Source organism: Melanerpes formicivorus, unplaced genomic scaffold (assembly GCF_026170545.1).
Source record: "Melanerpes formicivorus ecotype bairdi unplaced genomic scaffold, bMelFor1.0.p_v2 SCAF_64, whole genome shotgun sequence".
NCBI classification, from domain to species: Eukaryota; Metazoa; Chordata; class Aves; order Piciformes; family Picidae; genus Melanerpes; species Melanerpes formicivorus.
Window position 1 is genome coordinate 802,878 of NW_027142416.1, and position 14,578 is coordinate 817,455.

The following is a 14,578-nucleotide window of genomic DNA, read 5'->3' on the forward strand; positions in this document are numbered from 1 at the left end:
TACACTTCCAGGGAAGGGGCATCCACCACCTCCCTGGGCAACTTGTGCCAGTATCTCTCCACCCTCACTGGAAAGAATTTCTTCCTAATCTCCAGTCTAAATCTGCCCTCCTCAAATTTCAATCCATTCCCTCTCAACACTGCAGGATTTTGGAAACGGTCCCTCTCCAGCCTTCTTGTAGGCCCCCTTCAGGTACTGGAAGGCTCTAAGGTCTTCCTGGGGCCTTGTCTTCTCCAGGCTGAACAACCCCAACTCTCTCAGACTGTCCCCATAGGGAAGGTTCTCTAACCCTCTGACTATCTTAATGCCCTCCTCCAGACCCACTCCAACAGTTCCATGTCCCTCGTATAGTGAGGGTGCCAGAGCCTTGAATCAGGCTGCCCAGGGAGGTTGTGAAGTCTCCTTCTCTTGAGACTTTGTCTGGTTATGTTCCTGTGTGACCAGCACTGGGTGCTCCTGCTCTGGCAGGAGGGTTGGACTGGATGATCTCTGGAGGTCCCTTCCAACTCCTAACATTCTATGAATATTCTGGGGATACCCGAACTGGAGACAGTGCTGCAGGTGGGGCCTCAGCAGAATCCCCTCCCTGACCTGCTGCTCTCCTTGCTTTGGATGCAGCCCAGCACACAGCTGCCTTCTGGGCTGCCAGTGACAACTGCTGGCTCATGTTTGTCACCAACTGACATCCACAAGTCCTTCTCCTCCAGGCTGCTCTCAAGCCACTCCCCACCCAGCCTGTATCTGTGTTTGGGATTGCCCTGACCCAGCTGCAGGACCTTGTTGAACTTTGGGAAGTTGGCTTGGCCCCACCTCCCTGGCCTGTCCAGGATGGACCCCTTCTCTCCAGTGTGTCAACTGGGCCACACAGCATGGTGTCATCTGCAAATTTCCTGAGGGTGCCTCCATTCCAGTATCCACAACACTGACAAAGATGTTAAACACCACTGGTCCCAGTATTGACCCCTGGTACCAGGGTACCAGGTGTGCAAAGCAAATACATACTGAAGCTTTTCAAGATTTTCATTCTATAATAGCTTCCAGTTCAGTGATTTGTGGTTCAGAAGGCAGCTCTATTTTCTAGTGAACTGCCCTGGAATTCCCTTCCACAGACATACCCAGCCTTCCCAGTAACACATGGAAACTTTTAACATCCACAACCACTTCCACAACTCAGTGCATACTGTTTGAAGAACCATCTGCTTTTGTTTGTTCTGCACCCATCACCTGCCAGTATTATTTATAAATGCCAATTTCTTCTGTCATAAAAATGTGTGGGCAGGAAGCCCTGGTCACCTTATACATCATTTTCTTGATTTTTACAGGTCTCTGTCTCACATCCCTAAATTAAAATTATTTGCAATAAAAAAACAACCAAAAAACCCCAAACAACCAACCCCAAGCAACAACCAGCCCCCAGTGAAACTTAAAATCCAAAACACCAAAAGAAAACTTGTGGGAGAATTTAATCTATGTTAACCTATATTAAAGGTTTTCAACAGATTTTTCCCCCCCCAAGGTTTTCTAGACACTGATGAGAGTCAACAAATGTTAACTTTTAATACAAAGCAGCAGCAGTAAAATCACAACTGATGTAGTGTGAGGTGTCCCTGCCCACAGCAGGGGGGGTGGAACTAGATGATACTTGAGGTCCTTTCCAACCCTGACAATTCCATGATTCTAACATTTGAAGCCTCATAGGAAAAAACTGACAAGTAATTCTGAAACCTTAAAATGATCCAAATTCTCTGATGGCCTCCATAGATTCTACATGTCACCTTGGAGCAAACTCACTCTGTTGGCTCTCATTGGTTTAAAAACCATGAAATGGAAATGTTCCCAGCAGACTTTGTGCCAGATCAGATCTTCTGTCCTGCCACAGACACTGTAACATTGGCATAAACACTGTGTCATGTGTTCTATCCAGGCTGACAGAACCACAGCAGTGAGCTCATGCCTGATCTAGATGAAAATTTCTAACCACAAAGTGATCCAGCATTGAAGAGGACCATTATTAACAGATATGGCACCAGGGTCTAAGCAAGACTCAAGCACGTGATAAATGTCCCTGTTTTGGCACGCATGAGAGTGGAGAACAACAAACTTTCCTTCTGCAAAATACATTCAAGTGCAGGACAGTATCATAGAATGGCTCAGGTTGGAAGGGACCTCAGAGCTCATCTCCTCCAACCTCCCCACCATGGGCAGGGACACCTCTCCACTAGACTCAGCTGTTCAAGGCCTCATCAGAAGGCATCCACAACCTGCCTGGGCAGTCTATGCCAGAGTCTCACCATCCTTGTGCTGAAGAATTTCTTCCTAAGATCCAGTTTAACCCTGCTCTCCCTCAGCTTCAAACCATTCCTCCTCGTCCCATTGGTACACACCCTTATGAAAAGTCCCTCTGCAGCCTCCCTGTAGGATCCCTTCAGGGGTTGGAAGGCAGCTCCAAGGTCCCCCTTTAGTCTTCTCTTCTGCAGACTAAACAACCCCAACTACCTCAGCCTGTCCTGACAGCAGAGGTGTATCAGGGCCAAAGTGCTCAATCTATTACAAATAAATCTCTAAGCATAGCTAAGACTCTTTCCCCCTCTTTTCTCAGAGCTAGTATAATACTAGGTGAATATGGCCAAGGGATCAGGCCTAGCCAGCATGGATTTAGGAAGGGCAGGTCCTGCCTGACCAACCTGATCTCCTTCTATGATCAGGTGACGCGCCTGGTGGATGTGGGGAGGCCTGTTGATGTAGTCTACCTGGACCTCAGCAAGGCCTTTGACACCGTCCCCCATAGCAAACTGCTGGCCAAGCTGTCAGCCCATGGCTTGGACGGGAGCACACTGCGATGGGTTAGGAACTGGCTGGAGGGCCGAGCCCAGAGAGTGGTGGTGAATGGTGCCACATCCAGCTGGCAGCCAGTCACTAGTGGTGTGCCCCAAGGATCAGTGCTGGGCCCTGTGCTCTTTAACATCTTTATTGATGATCTGGATGAGGGCATTGAGTCCATCATCAGTAAATTTGCTGACGACACCAAGCTGGGGGCAAGAGTTGATCTGCTGGAGGGTAGAGAGGCTCTGCAGAGAGACCTTGACAGGCTAGATAGATGGGCAGAATCCAACGGCATGAGATTTAACACATCCAAATGCCGGGTTCTGCACATTGGCCACAACAACCCCATGCAGTGCTACAGGCTGGGGTCAGAGTGGCTGGAGAGCAGCCAGGCAGAGAGGGACCTGGGGGTGCTGGTTGATGGTAGGCTTAACATGAGCCTGCAGTGTGCCCAGGAAGCCAAGAGGGCCAATGGCATCCTGGCCTGCATCAAGAACACTGTGGCCAGCAGGAGCAGGGAGGTCATTCTGCCCCTGTACACTGCACTGGTTAGGCCACACCTCGAGTACTGTGTCCAGTTCTGGGCCCCTCAGTTTAGGAAGGATGTTGACTTGCTGGAACGAGTCCAGAGAAGAGCAACAAAGTTGGTGAGGGGTTTGGAACACAAGCCCTATGAGGAGAGGCTGAGGGAGCTGGGGCTGCTTAGCCTGGAGAAGAGGAGACTTAGGGGTGACCTTATCACTCTCTACAACTACCTGAAGGGAGGTTGTAGACAGGCTGATGATGGTCTCTTCTCCCAGGCACCCAGTACCAGAACAAGAGGACACAGTCTCAGGCTGCGCCAGGGGAGGTTCAGGTTGGATGTTAGGAAGAAGTTCTATACAGAAAGAGTGATTGCCCATTGGAATGGGCTGCCTGGGGAGGTGGTGGAGTCGCCGTCATTGAAGGTGTTCAGAAGGAGACTTGACGGGGTGCTTGGTGCCATGGGTTAGCTGTTTGGGTGGGTTGGATTGGTTGATGGGTTGGACACGATGATCTTGAAGGTCTCTTCCAACCTGGTTTGGTTTATTCTAATAAAGGTTTATTCTAATATTATAGACTAAAAATCTTGTTTTCAGGACAAAGAAAACCGCTCCCTGAGGCTCCCCCCAAGAGTGCTTCAAAGAAACTCACCTTGCAGGACTGGAGTTACTTTGTCTCTGAAGGAGAACAAGCAGTTATGTGACCTCCCAGAACAAGCCTATGACTTGGGCTTATTTTCAGTTATAAATAAACAAAACGACTTCCTAAGGCTAGAGAAGACATTGTGCCTAACATGTTAAGTGCAAGGCTAAGGAATCACTAAGGAAAGGCAGAATTCATCAAAAGGAATGGAAAACTATGAGTGAAGGTAGATAGTGTCACCATGCCCCTGCCCCTGGTAGATGCCAGTTCTTCTCCTTCCAGATAAACTTCTGCCTTCAGTATTTGTTCAGTTTACTACTACCAGTATTTTTTCCAAAGACTGACAGAGATAACACATGTCAAATTTGTTCCAGAGAAGTCATCTAACAAGCTAACCACAACATTTTCAATGTGAGAGAGAAGGAAAACAGCACTTCCTCCCCACCCCCCAATTAAAAAATTCAGCAAAATATAGCAGAAAGAAAGGAACACTTATCTCCTCACTGGAACTCTAATAGAAAGGAAGATGCAAAGATTAGAGGATTTGTGGAAACACAAATAATTCTTTGTGAAATGAGATTTAGTTCTTTAAAATACCTTCTATTGGCCTCCCAGCTGAGCAGTGCAAGGAATGAAAGATGAAATTTTTTAACCTACACACATTATCCCCAGTCAAAAGCTTTTTTTCCCCCCTGTGATGACCTAAGAAACTCTTATCATGGATTCTTAAAAAGATGGAACTACTACAAGGATATAATTTCCATTTCACACACAGAAAAATGAGTAGTGAGTGTCTCGCCCAAAGACAAAGAAACAGAATGGCTTCTTAAAGCACAACTCAACCATTATCCCATTGCCCTTTTGGGCTAGATCAGAGTTTGAACACCCAGAAAAAGAGCAGCTACGTTCTGTAGCTCCATGGAATTCAAACTGCAGATGCAATTACAAACCTCTATTTTGTCTGTTTTGGCATCTCCCCAGTATATCTTGCTTTCTGCATAATCCAAGGCCAGTCCATTGGGCCAGCCAAGCGAGGTGTTCACCAGCACAGTTCTGTCTGAGCCATCTAAGGCTGCCCTCTCGATCTTTGGGATTTCTCCCCAGTCAGTCCAGTACATGTACCTGCAAAGAAACACAACCTTAAGAATTCTTTATCAATCCAGACTTTCAATATTCACACAGCCTCTTCTGAACTACTGTTTACCAAGACCATACTGCAGAAAAGCACATTTCTAAGACATCCTTAGCTAATTAGTGCAATGGGTTGCTCAGGAAGATGGTTGAGGTCCCATCCCTGGAGATACTCAGGGTGAAGCCTGACAGAACTCTGGGCAGCCTGATCTAGTTGAGGATGTCCCTGCTTACTGCAGGGGGGGGACGGGACTAGAAGACCTTTGGAGGCACTTTCCAACCCAAAGCATTCTGTGATTCCATGAATTAAGTCCACTCAAACCATTCAGAAAGCACTGACATGCAAACACACTGTCCCTCTACACAAAGCTCCTCTATCAGTCTGCTCAGCAAGCCACCATAACCAGTGCTATTAGCTACAATAAACAAATAGATCCACACAGCTCCCCAAATTATGTTAAAGTGGGAGAATAAAACACAAAAACATAAAATGACCACCCACGTGGTCAAGCTAGAGAGGTAGTCCCTATGTCTCAGACTCTGGACTTTCAAAGAATTCCAGTGCTCTCATTTTGAAGGCTCAAAAGCTCATCTTTGCATCCCATCATCTACATATAGATAGGCAAAAGCATGCATCAAGAGAAGCACAGCCAGCAGGTCAAAGGAGGTGATTCTCCCTCTCTACTCCACTCTGGTGAGACCCCACCTGGAGTGCTGTGCCCATTTCTGGAGCCCTTGTTACAACAAGGATATGGAGGTGCTGGAAGGTGTCCAGAGAAGGGCCACGAGGATAATCAGAGGGCTGAAGCTCATCTACTATAAGGACAGACTGAGGGAGTTGGGGCTATTCAGCCTGGAGAAGAGAAGGCTCTGAGGAGACCTTATTGTGGCCTTCCAGTACCTTAAGGGGGCCTATAAGAAAGCTGGGGAGGGACATTTTAGGGTATCAGGTAATGACAGGACTAGGGAGAATCGAATGCAACTAGAAATGGGTAGATTCCGATTGGATGTTAGGAAGAAGTTCTTCAGCATGAGGGTGGTGAGACATGGAACAGGTTGCCCAGGGAGGTGGTGGAATCCTCATCCCTGGAGGTTTTGAAGGCCAGGATGGATGTGGCTGTGAGCAACCTGATATAGTGTGAGGTGTTAGAGGGGGTTGGAACTGGATGACCCTCGAGGTCCCTTCCACCCCTAACAATTCTATGATTCTGTGATTCATTCTCTGATTCTAAGTTCATTTCATTACCAATACATTAAAAATGCTCATGAACAGCTCCTCACCCAAGCATGGGATCCAGCACAATCGCTCTGGGTTCTTCCAGGTCTTCTGAAATGAGGATTTTCCTCATGGTGCCGTTAAGCCTCGTGACCTCGATGCGGTCCGTGCCAGTGTCAGTCCAGTAGAGGTTCCGGGCGACCCAGTCGACAGCGATACCGTCAGGATGCGCGATCTGTGCGGTGACGACAAACTGACTGCCAGAGCCGTCGATGAAGGAGCGCCGGATGGCCCTGACCTCATCATCAGTCCAGTAGATGTACCCCTCCAGAGGGTCGAAGTCGATGGCGATGGCGTGACGGATGTCCTCCAGGGGCAGAACGATGTCGGTGAAATCAGGGGTGTCTAAGGAAATCCGCCTCAAGTCTGTCCGGCGGGCGAGGAGCAGCAGTTCAGTGGCACCTACAAGAAGGAGGCAAAAACACAACCATCATACAAACACTGTGCTGGCAGCCTGGGAATAATGAGCCTGAAGTACTCTTAGTACAAGCTAATCTAGATACCTAGTAGAGAATCTCACTTCAGAGCTTCAAATGGGAGGATATTCTGCTGCAGAACAAGTCAAATGTGTTTAGAGAAAAAAACACTGTGCTTTTTTTCTCCTTCCAAATCTAATCTTCCCCCTTCCAAATCTATTTTCCTAGTCCAAAATATATTTTTCCTCCTTCCACATCTATTTTCCTCATCCTAAATGTATCCTGTTGGACATTTTCTATCCATATCATTCCCTTCAAAGCTACTGAAATGCATATTGACTATGATGCTACTTTATGCAAATCAACAGATGGCCTCTGAGATGGAAAATTAATTAGCTATTAATTTACTGGCTGTTTGCTGTTGTTGGTAGAGTGGACAATCACGACAAACAAGCTGCATGTTTCAACAACACCCTTAGAAGGGTGGAGGGGAATAGAACAGAATGCCAGAAGTAAATCTCCTTTGAGAAAGTCCCATTGGAGGAATCAGATCTGGGAAGTGAAACAGTCCAGCGACCAGACAAAGCAGGAGGGCTGTCAGCTTCTTCTTTATTTGCTGAGAACAAGCTTATTGAAGACAGAAATATAAATAACAGTGAATAGTTTTGAATTGAGACATACAAAAGCTTTGCTGTTTTTTTAGGTTAGAAGTCACAATCACAATAACTAAACTAGATCAGCTTGTACTGCAGAAGGTATTTTCAGTTAGAGCTGATTAATGGTACAAGTGCTGGGCAGCTGATCAGGGCCAGATGTACTCACTGGCTATTCTAATTCATTCTCATTTCACTTTCTAGTCTATGTCACTAAATTTCAGTGTAATGAAGGATAACCATCACTCCCCTATTGAAAGTGGTTTATCAGTTTGGAGTCTCTGGAAGATAGAGCAGTTCAGGCCTCAGGGAAGCCTGAGCTAAGGTGAAAAAATTGTGCAATCTAAATGCAGGGAGTGTTGCAATTGTCTCCTCAAACCATGAGGCGAAAGGGCTTGCCAGGGAGTGATGTAGGTGTGAGGACAGCAGTGGGGCAGGGAAGCTTTAGGAAAATAAATGCACCCAGAAGCCACATTCTGTCCATCTGTTGGACCTTACAGAGATATAAATATCAGGACTGGAAAACTGAAGGAGCAACAACTAAAGCAATTTTGGTGATGAAAAAAAGATTTTTGTGTCTGCTGACAACTTTCTCATTTAAGAAGTAATTATTGGCGGTGCTAGATGAAGCCTCTCTGTATGGTGAGCTTTGGAGGGATGCCAAAGCAGCCACTGCTTCATTTGCAGCAAATTTAAAACATTAAAAACATCTAAGTCACTTTCACAATCTTCCACCTTTCAACAACTCTGGTTGAAGAAAACATTGCAAGTGTTCCTGCTAGTCCAGAATGGAGTAAGATCAGCTTTGGGATCCTCTGTCCTGAAGCACCTTTGTGTCAGAAGCACATGGACACACTACTCAATTGTTCCCCTTCTGCATTAATTAGTATCAGGAAGGGGATCCTCTAATTACATGTCTGTGCACCCTTCAATAATGTGAAGCATGTGACAGAGTAAATGGAAGCCAGGCATGTTCATAAGGTTTTTCTGTAATTATAGAATCAATTAATCCTGTCATAGCACACAATCAGTACAGCTGCATTTGTTGCTACTAAGGATATCAAACACTTCAGCATCCAGATCTGAGCATTCAGCTGCAGTATGGTCATATAAAGTATTCATGCATAACTAATCCAAACAACTCAAATGCAAGAAAGAAATCCCTACTCCTTACTTTCTCACCACCTGCAGTCATTTACCCAGCTTGCCTTTTAAACAACACTATGAAAATCAGACTAAAAACTCACAGAAGAAAATGTTTACTGCATTACCTGGTGAAACTAAGGTTGAGCAAATGCACTCACTTCAGGTTTCTAACCAGTCAGAAAGCTAGATATGGTCTATTACACACAGAATCCTAGAAGCCTAGAATGGCTCAGATTAGAAGGGACCTCAGGGATCATCTACTCCAACCTCCCTAACGTGCCCAGGGACCCCTCTCAACTAGACTTGGCTGCTCAAGGCCTCATCCAACCTGGCCTTCAACACCCCCAGGAAGGAGGCAGCCACAGCCTCCCTGGGTAGCCTATTCCAGAATCTCACCATCTAGTATTGAAGAACTTCTTCCAGCATAACCCTGCTCTCCCTCAGCTTCAAACCATTCCCCCTTGTCCTGTCTCTAGACACCCTCAGGGAAAGTCCCTCTGCTGCCTTCCTGGAGGATCCCTTCAGGTACTGGAAGGCAGCTCTAAGGTCCCCTCAGCGTCTTCTCTTCTCCAGGCTGAACAAGCCCAGCTCCCTTAGCCTGTCCTCATAGCAGAGGTGCTCCAGCCCTTGCATGATCTTTGTGGCCTCCTCTGGACTCATTCCAACGGCTCTGTGTCCTTCTGCTGGGGACCCCAGACCTGGAGGCAGGATTGGAGATGGGGTCTGAGTAGAACAGAGTCAAGGGGCAGCATCCCCTTTCTTGCCCTGCTGCCCACACTCCTCTGGCTGCAGCCCAGCACACAGCTGCCTTCTGGGCTGCTTGAAGGCACTGCTGGTCCATGGGGAGCTTCTCAGCAATCAGCACTTCCAAGTGTCTTTCTTCAGAGCTGCTCTCAGCCCACTCTGCACCTGGCCTGGATTTGTGCCTGAGGTTGGCCTGACCCAGATGCAAAAATCATTTGCCTGCTCCACCTGAGGCTGACCATCATTTTGAAGAACCAAAGCCAAGTCCCCAGAAAGGTTTGCTTGAGTACAATCTCAGCTCCCTTTGCTGAAGCTTATCCTTAAAACTGACTGTGGTGGTTTTAGGCTATGCCTTTAAAATCTGGCTGTAGATTTCAAGCAGAAAACTAGAAAAATATAAATAAATCACTGTTGGGTGTAAAAAGGAAAACAAAAGATGATTGTAAACAAATTCATTGGGTAAATGTTTGGGATAAGAAGAGCTGTACCATAACAATTTTTCCCATTCCTTTTCTCTTCTCTGCTGATCTTGGCTGTTTTGCTTTGCTCTGGAGAGATAATGTGCTTCTGGCTGGCCTTGGATAAGTCTAACCCACTGCTTTTCTCTGTCTGCTCCTCTCTCTCTCTGGACAGGTGGGTTTGGGGGGCAGTGGAATGGCTTCCTGGTCTTTTTGACTGGGGGGGTGGGGTGTTTGTGGTGTTTGTGTTGTTCACTAATTGTAAATATCTGTATAATATTTTAAATACTGTATATTTTGTACATATTCATTGCATTCCATTGTAGAGTGTAGTTTTTGCTGGTAAATACAGTTTCATTTGCTTCTAACTGAGTTGGTCTGGGAAAAAGTTAATTCTGGGGGGAATTTCAACCCACCACACTGACCAACTGTGACCTTCCAGTTCCTCTCAAAGAGGATCCATTTCAACAGCTTCCGTATTCTGCTTTCAGGGTGTTTAGTCTAATGCCCCACTGTATCTAAGCTTTAATTTAGCACTGGGAAATGACTGGCATTCAGCCAACCCATGATGGACTCTGGATCACTAAGCTAAGAATTTCATGGTCTTCATCTGCAAGGTTGGCAAACATTCCAGCCCCAATCAAACACTACCACCCCTCCAATCAAGCAATAAAAAGTTTAAAGCTTACTTTCAAGCTATTACCCACCCATCTGCAAACTGACACCTCAGCTGCTTAGTCAGATCACCAGTCATTCTGTTTAGGACAAAGAAACTGAGTTGCAGAGAAGCATCTGGCCTCGAGGTGGGTTGAGGGAAAGATCGATCTGAATGCCTTCAGGCTGGTCCCAGCGACCGCAAAAAGAAAAAGAGCTGGGCACACTGATTCCGTAGAACTTTGATAGTCAGAGAAAAAGAAGGTGGCTCTCAATACCAAACCAGTTGGTATTTGTGTAACACCAGCTGCACAAAGCTTGCTTACTGAGGCACTGAAGATTAGTCACTCAGAATATTGCTCAAGGTTGCCAGGACTTCACAGAATTTTGTTCACTTCTAGTCAAAAAAACAGTTACAGTGCATGGAAGTGGCAAGCATAGCTCTGCCTTCAGCATGCACGTTCTGCTGACTTGGGGTCAGTTCTCCTCTCCACACCTTGGACTGCAAACACAAGGACAAAGCAGCTTAGAGCAACACACAGGGGACTGGGCCCAGTGCTTACTACCCATGCTGATCTCTCCTCTCCAGCTACTGCACCCAGCACAAGTGTGCCTGTGGCTAGAAGTGCACCTCAAATACAGTGCTGGGCTTGAGAGCACAGCTCACCACGCATTCAGAGGTGTGTGGTAGTTTTAGGCTGCACCTTTAAAACTTTCCACAGATCTTGAAAAGAAAGTGGTAGAATGTCAATAAATCACCATTGGGTGTAAAAAGGAAAACGATGCTAAGTTCTGAACAACCCCATTGGACACATTATCAACAAAGTGGGGTTGTATATACTATCTTTCTCTCTCTTTTTTGGCTTCCTCCCTCTGGGAAACACTAACTGGTGCTTCTGTTGGCTCTTTGCTGACCTTGGCTGCGTTGCTTTGTTTTGGCTAAGTCAAACAAAACAATTTCTGCTCCTTCTTTTGTACCTTTGTGTCCAGGGGGGTAAGGAGGGGGACAGGGAAGGGGAGGCTATTAGCTCCCGTGGTTTTTTGGCCAGGGGGGTTCTTGTGCTGTTTGTCAATTGTAAGTACCTGTAAATATTGTATATTTTGTACATATTCATTGCATTTCATTGTAGATTATAATTTTGCCTGTAAAGACAGCTTCATTTGCTTCCAACTGGGTTGGGCTGGCAATTTTAATGTTGGGGGGAATTTTCAACCCATCACAAGGTGTCTGCTAATAGCCTTCAAACCAGGGCATGCAAAGTTCCCACACAAACACCTGCAGGCAGAGCAGACACATGGCTGTCCTGTATCTAAGGTTTGATCCTCCTGCCTGTGCTCCGTGCTGGTCTTCCACACAATCCTAAGTGATTTTGGGAAGCCATCATTTGTTTTTAAGAAACCCTCCCAAACCATTCCAATTGGATACCAAGCTTGAGATTCTCTCTAGCAGTGCTTCCAACCACGGGGTATTCAGAGAGTTAGCAATTTTTCTAAACTCAAGTCCTTCACTTAAGATGTCTAAATATGGACAGAAAAGCTTTACTCCAGTCTCTTATTTTGTGAGAGCTTTAGCCTACTTTTCTTAAGCACTTTGAAAGCTGGGATTACAAGCTCATGGATGGTGCATTACATTAGTCCTGTAACTAATACTTTCCTCAAAAAAGTCACTATTAAAAATAAAAATAATCTATGTGCTAGCTGAAGTCAAGGGGAAGGGGAGAAAAGGCAAAACAGGGCAAGCATGTAGATACATATAGTGTTTAAAAGTTCAGTGTCTAATGCCCTGCTAACCTTCACAATTAATTACGTCTTCTCAATGATATCCAGGCCTTGGCCATTTGTAGGTTGTGGAGCTTTAAAACCATCAGTGGTTGCTGAGGCCAGAAGAGCTGCACAGCCTCAGGAATTCATACAGAAGAAGTGCAAGAAGTAGGACAGATATAATGCATTCTCTGTACCCAAGAAATCAAGACTATTAATACACCCTCAACAGAATTACCACACATTTGACTGAAGTCTTTCTTTCTTAAATGCCTTTCCCCAGTTACAAAGTCACTATCAGCACTGATATGAGAATACCAAAAAGATTTTTTTCACCCAGATAAGCTCAACCTTAAATTACAAAGGACATGCACATGCAATTTTTTGTCTTTCCTTTTAAAGAAAGAAAAGAATTAGGCTGTTATATAAGCATCTTGATCTGTACAGTCAAATCAGGATTCCATACTTGTGGTAGCACATAGAGGAAGTAAGTAAAATCCAACAGAGGTACAGGCAGAAGCTGAGCACATGGACAGCGAGATCTTGGAGCAGTAATACACATGTAACTCTAATGACAACCTCAGAAATTTTCTCATAAAAACAGCTGTCAAACAGATTATTTAAATGCAGCACTGCCAAACTCAGCACAGCAGTGCTTATAATGCTGAAAAGAAATAAGAAATCCTAGTACGTCTTGCACAAGGGGACAATAAACTCTGGAAATGATTATGAAATGGGTACAAGCTCTCCGGTCGAAGTGTCTGGGTGCTCAGTCAGGACTCTCTGCTTCACATCTTGATGACCAAGGGATGAAAACTGCTTCTTATCCCTCTGTTTTCTCTGAGGGGTTTTTTGACCTTACAACTTTTCACCTAGGCAAGTTAGGGGGAGTTAGGAGCTTGCTCCATGTCCACATCTCTGTTACTTTAACTGTTTTGTTTTGTAAAATATAGAAAAATAAGACATGAACAACCTGCCAGTACAATCAGTTATCAGAAAACCAGCTAATTGTATTCTCAATTATCACCCTTCTCTGAAGCACTATGGAGAAGTGTCTCTACAAGAGGGGTGAGGTGGTTTTATATTCATAGCTCTCACAAGAATTGTTAAAAATCCTCTAAGGTGTGAGGGGGAAAAAACAACTACAAAAAAAACAGAGAAACTAACACTGGGAGAAAAGGGAGGAAAAGCTTTCCTATAAACCAAGATTATTCAAAAATACTAGGTTGTCATGGAAACTGCTGAGGGAGGGTCAGCCAGCCTCACCTTTGGCTGCAAGGATCATCTGTCAATGCCAAAGCACTGCAAACACCACCAACACACACTCAAAATCCACCCGTCACAATCTTTCCAGTTCAGGCTGGTACCATTAACAGCACAGCATGAAAGTAAGTTCTCTCCTCAAAGACAGCATGAAACAATTTGGTTTAGGAAGCAGGCTGGTTTTAGTCTACTGCTATGAGATAAAACCACCCTATAAAAAAAGAGAAATTTGGCCTCATTTTTCACCTTTCTTCACCTGTAAGTCACCCCTCCCTCCTCCCTTCCTCCACAGTCACATTCATGTTCTAATTGCAAGTAGAGGTTTAATCACTTCAGCAGAACAGATGCATACTGAAGTAATCCAAGGCAAAACTGTTCATTTCCCAGGGTTCCGCTCTGAAAGCAGAGCAGATACAGTAAAGAGGCAAGTATAAAAGGAAGAAACACCCCAAGACACCAGAACCAACTCCTTCACCTCACATATCTGGCAAAGAGGAAATAAATTTACTTCCCAAGGGTCACCGTGCAGCCTAAGAAAGTAAGTCAGCAGAAAAATACATAGATTTACACCTCACAAATCTGCTTTGTGGGTACTCTGGCTCTGTTAACTCCCTTCCCTGAATCAGTAATTGCAGCCTTTGCAACTAGGAGAAGAAATTCCAGTGCTTTTCCTTCAAGAGCTTTAGAAAGTTGTAGATCACTTGCAAGAGCACTAAGTCGCCCACTCACACCTCTCTTCAGTGAGAGGAGTGAAAAAAGGTCAAAACTATTTCAGTAATTTAGGGTAAGCTGAGCTCTAATTGCTGAACCTGAAGCTCCCTGATGCTCCTCTCAAGTTAGCTTTGCAGAGGATCATCGAAGTTAAGTGAAACCAATGGATCTGATGCACAGTCAGAGCAGGCTGCTTCACCTGGCTGAGGTGCTAACTGGTAACTAAGTTCAAGAAACAGTGCTGTGCATCACTCACTGAGCCAAATAAACACAGACTCAGGTTTGCTACTCCTGCCTCCCCACCCATTTCTCCAAAAGGGAGAAGACAGACACAATAGCAGAAGAGTGTTTAAAAATGCAAGGTCATCTGGAGGAGCC

General features: G+C 45.4%; 1 protein-coding gene across 2 annotated transcripts in view; it reads right to left on the reverse strand.

The window, feature by feature from the left end:
• The window catches only part of LRP6 (LDL receptor related protein 6), a 132,458-nt gene that overhangs the window by 53,529 nt on the left and 64,351 nt on the right, over positions 1-14,578 (reverse strand). For both annotated transcript variants that reach the window (XM_068162379.1, XM_068162378.1), the window contains exons 6-7: positions 6,400-6,796; positions 4,938-5,109 (exon numbers count right to left, since the gene is read on the reverse strand). In XM_068162379.1, coding sequence (XP_068018480.1) covers positions 4,938-5,109; positions 6,400-6,796 — 569 coding nt within the window. The remainder of the gene's footprint in view (positions 1-4,937; positions 5,110-6,399; positions 6,797-14,578) is intronic.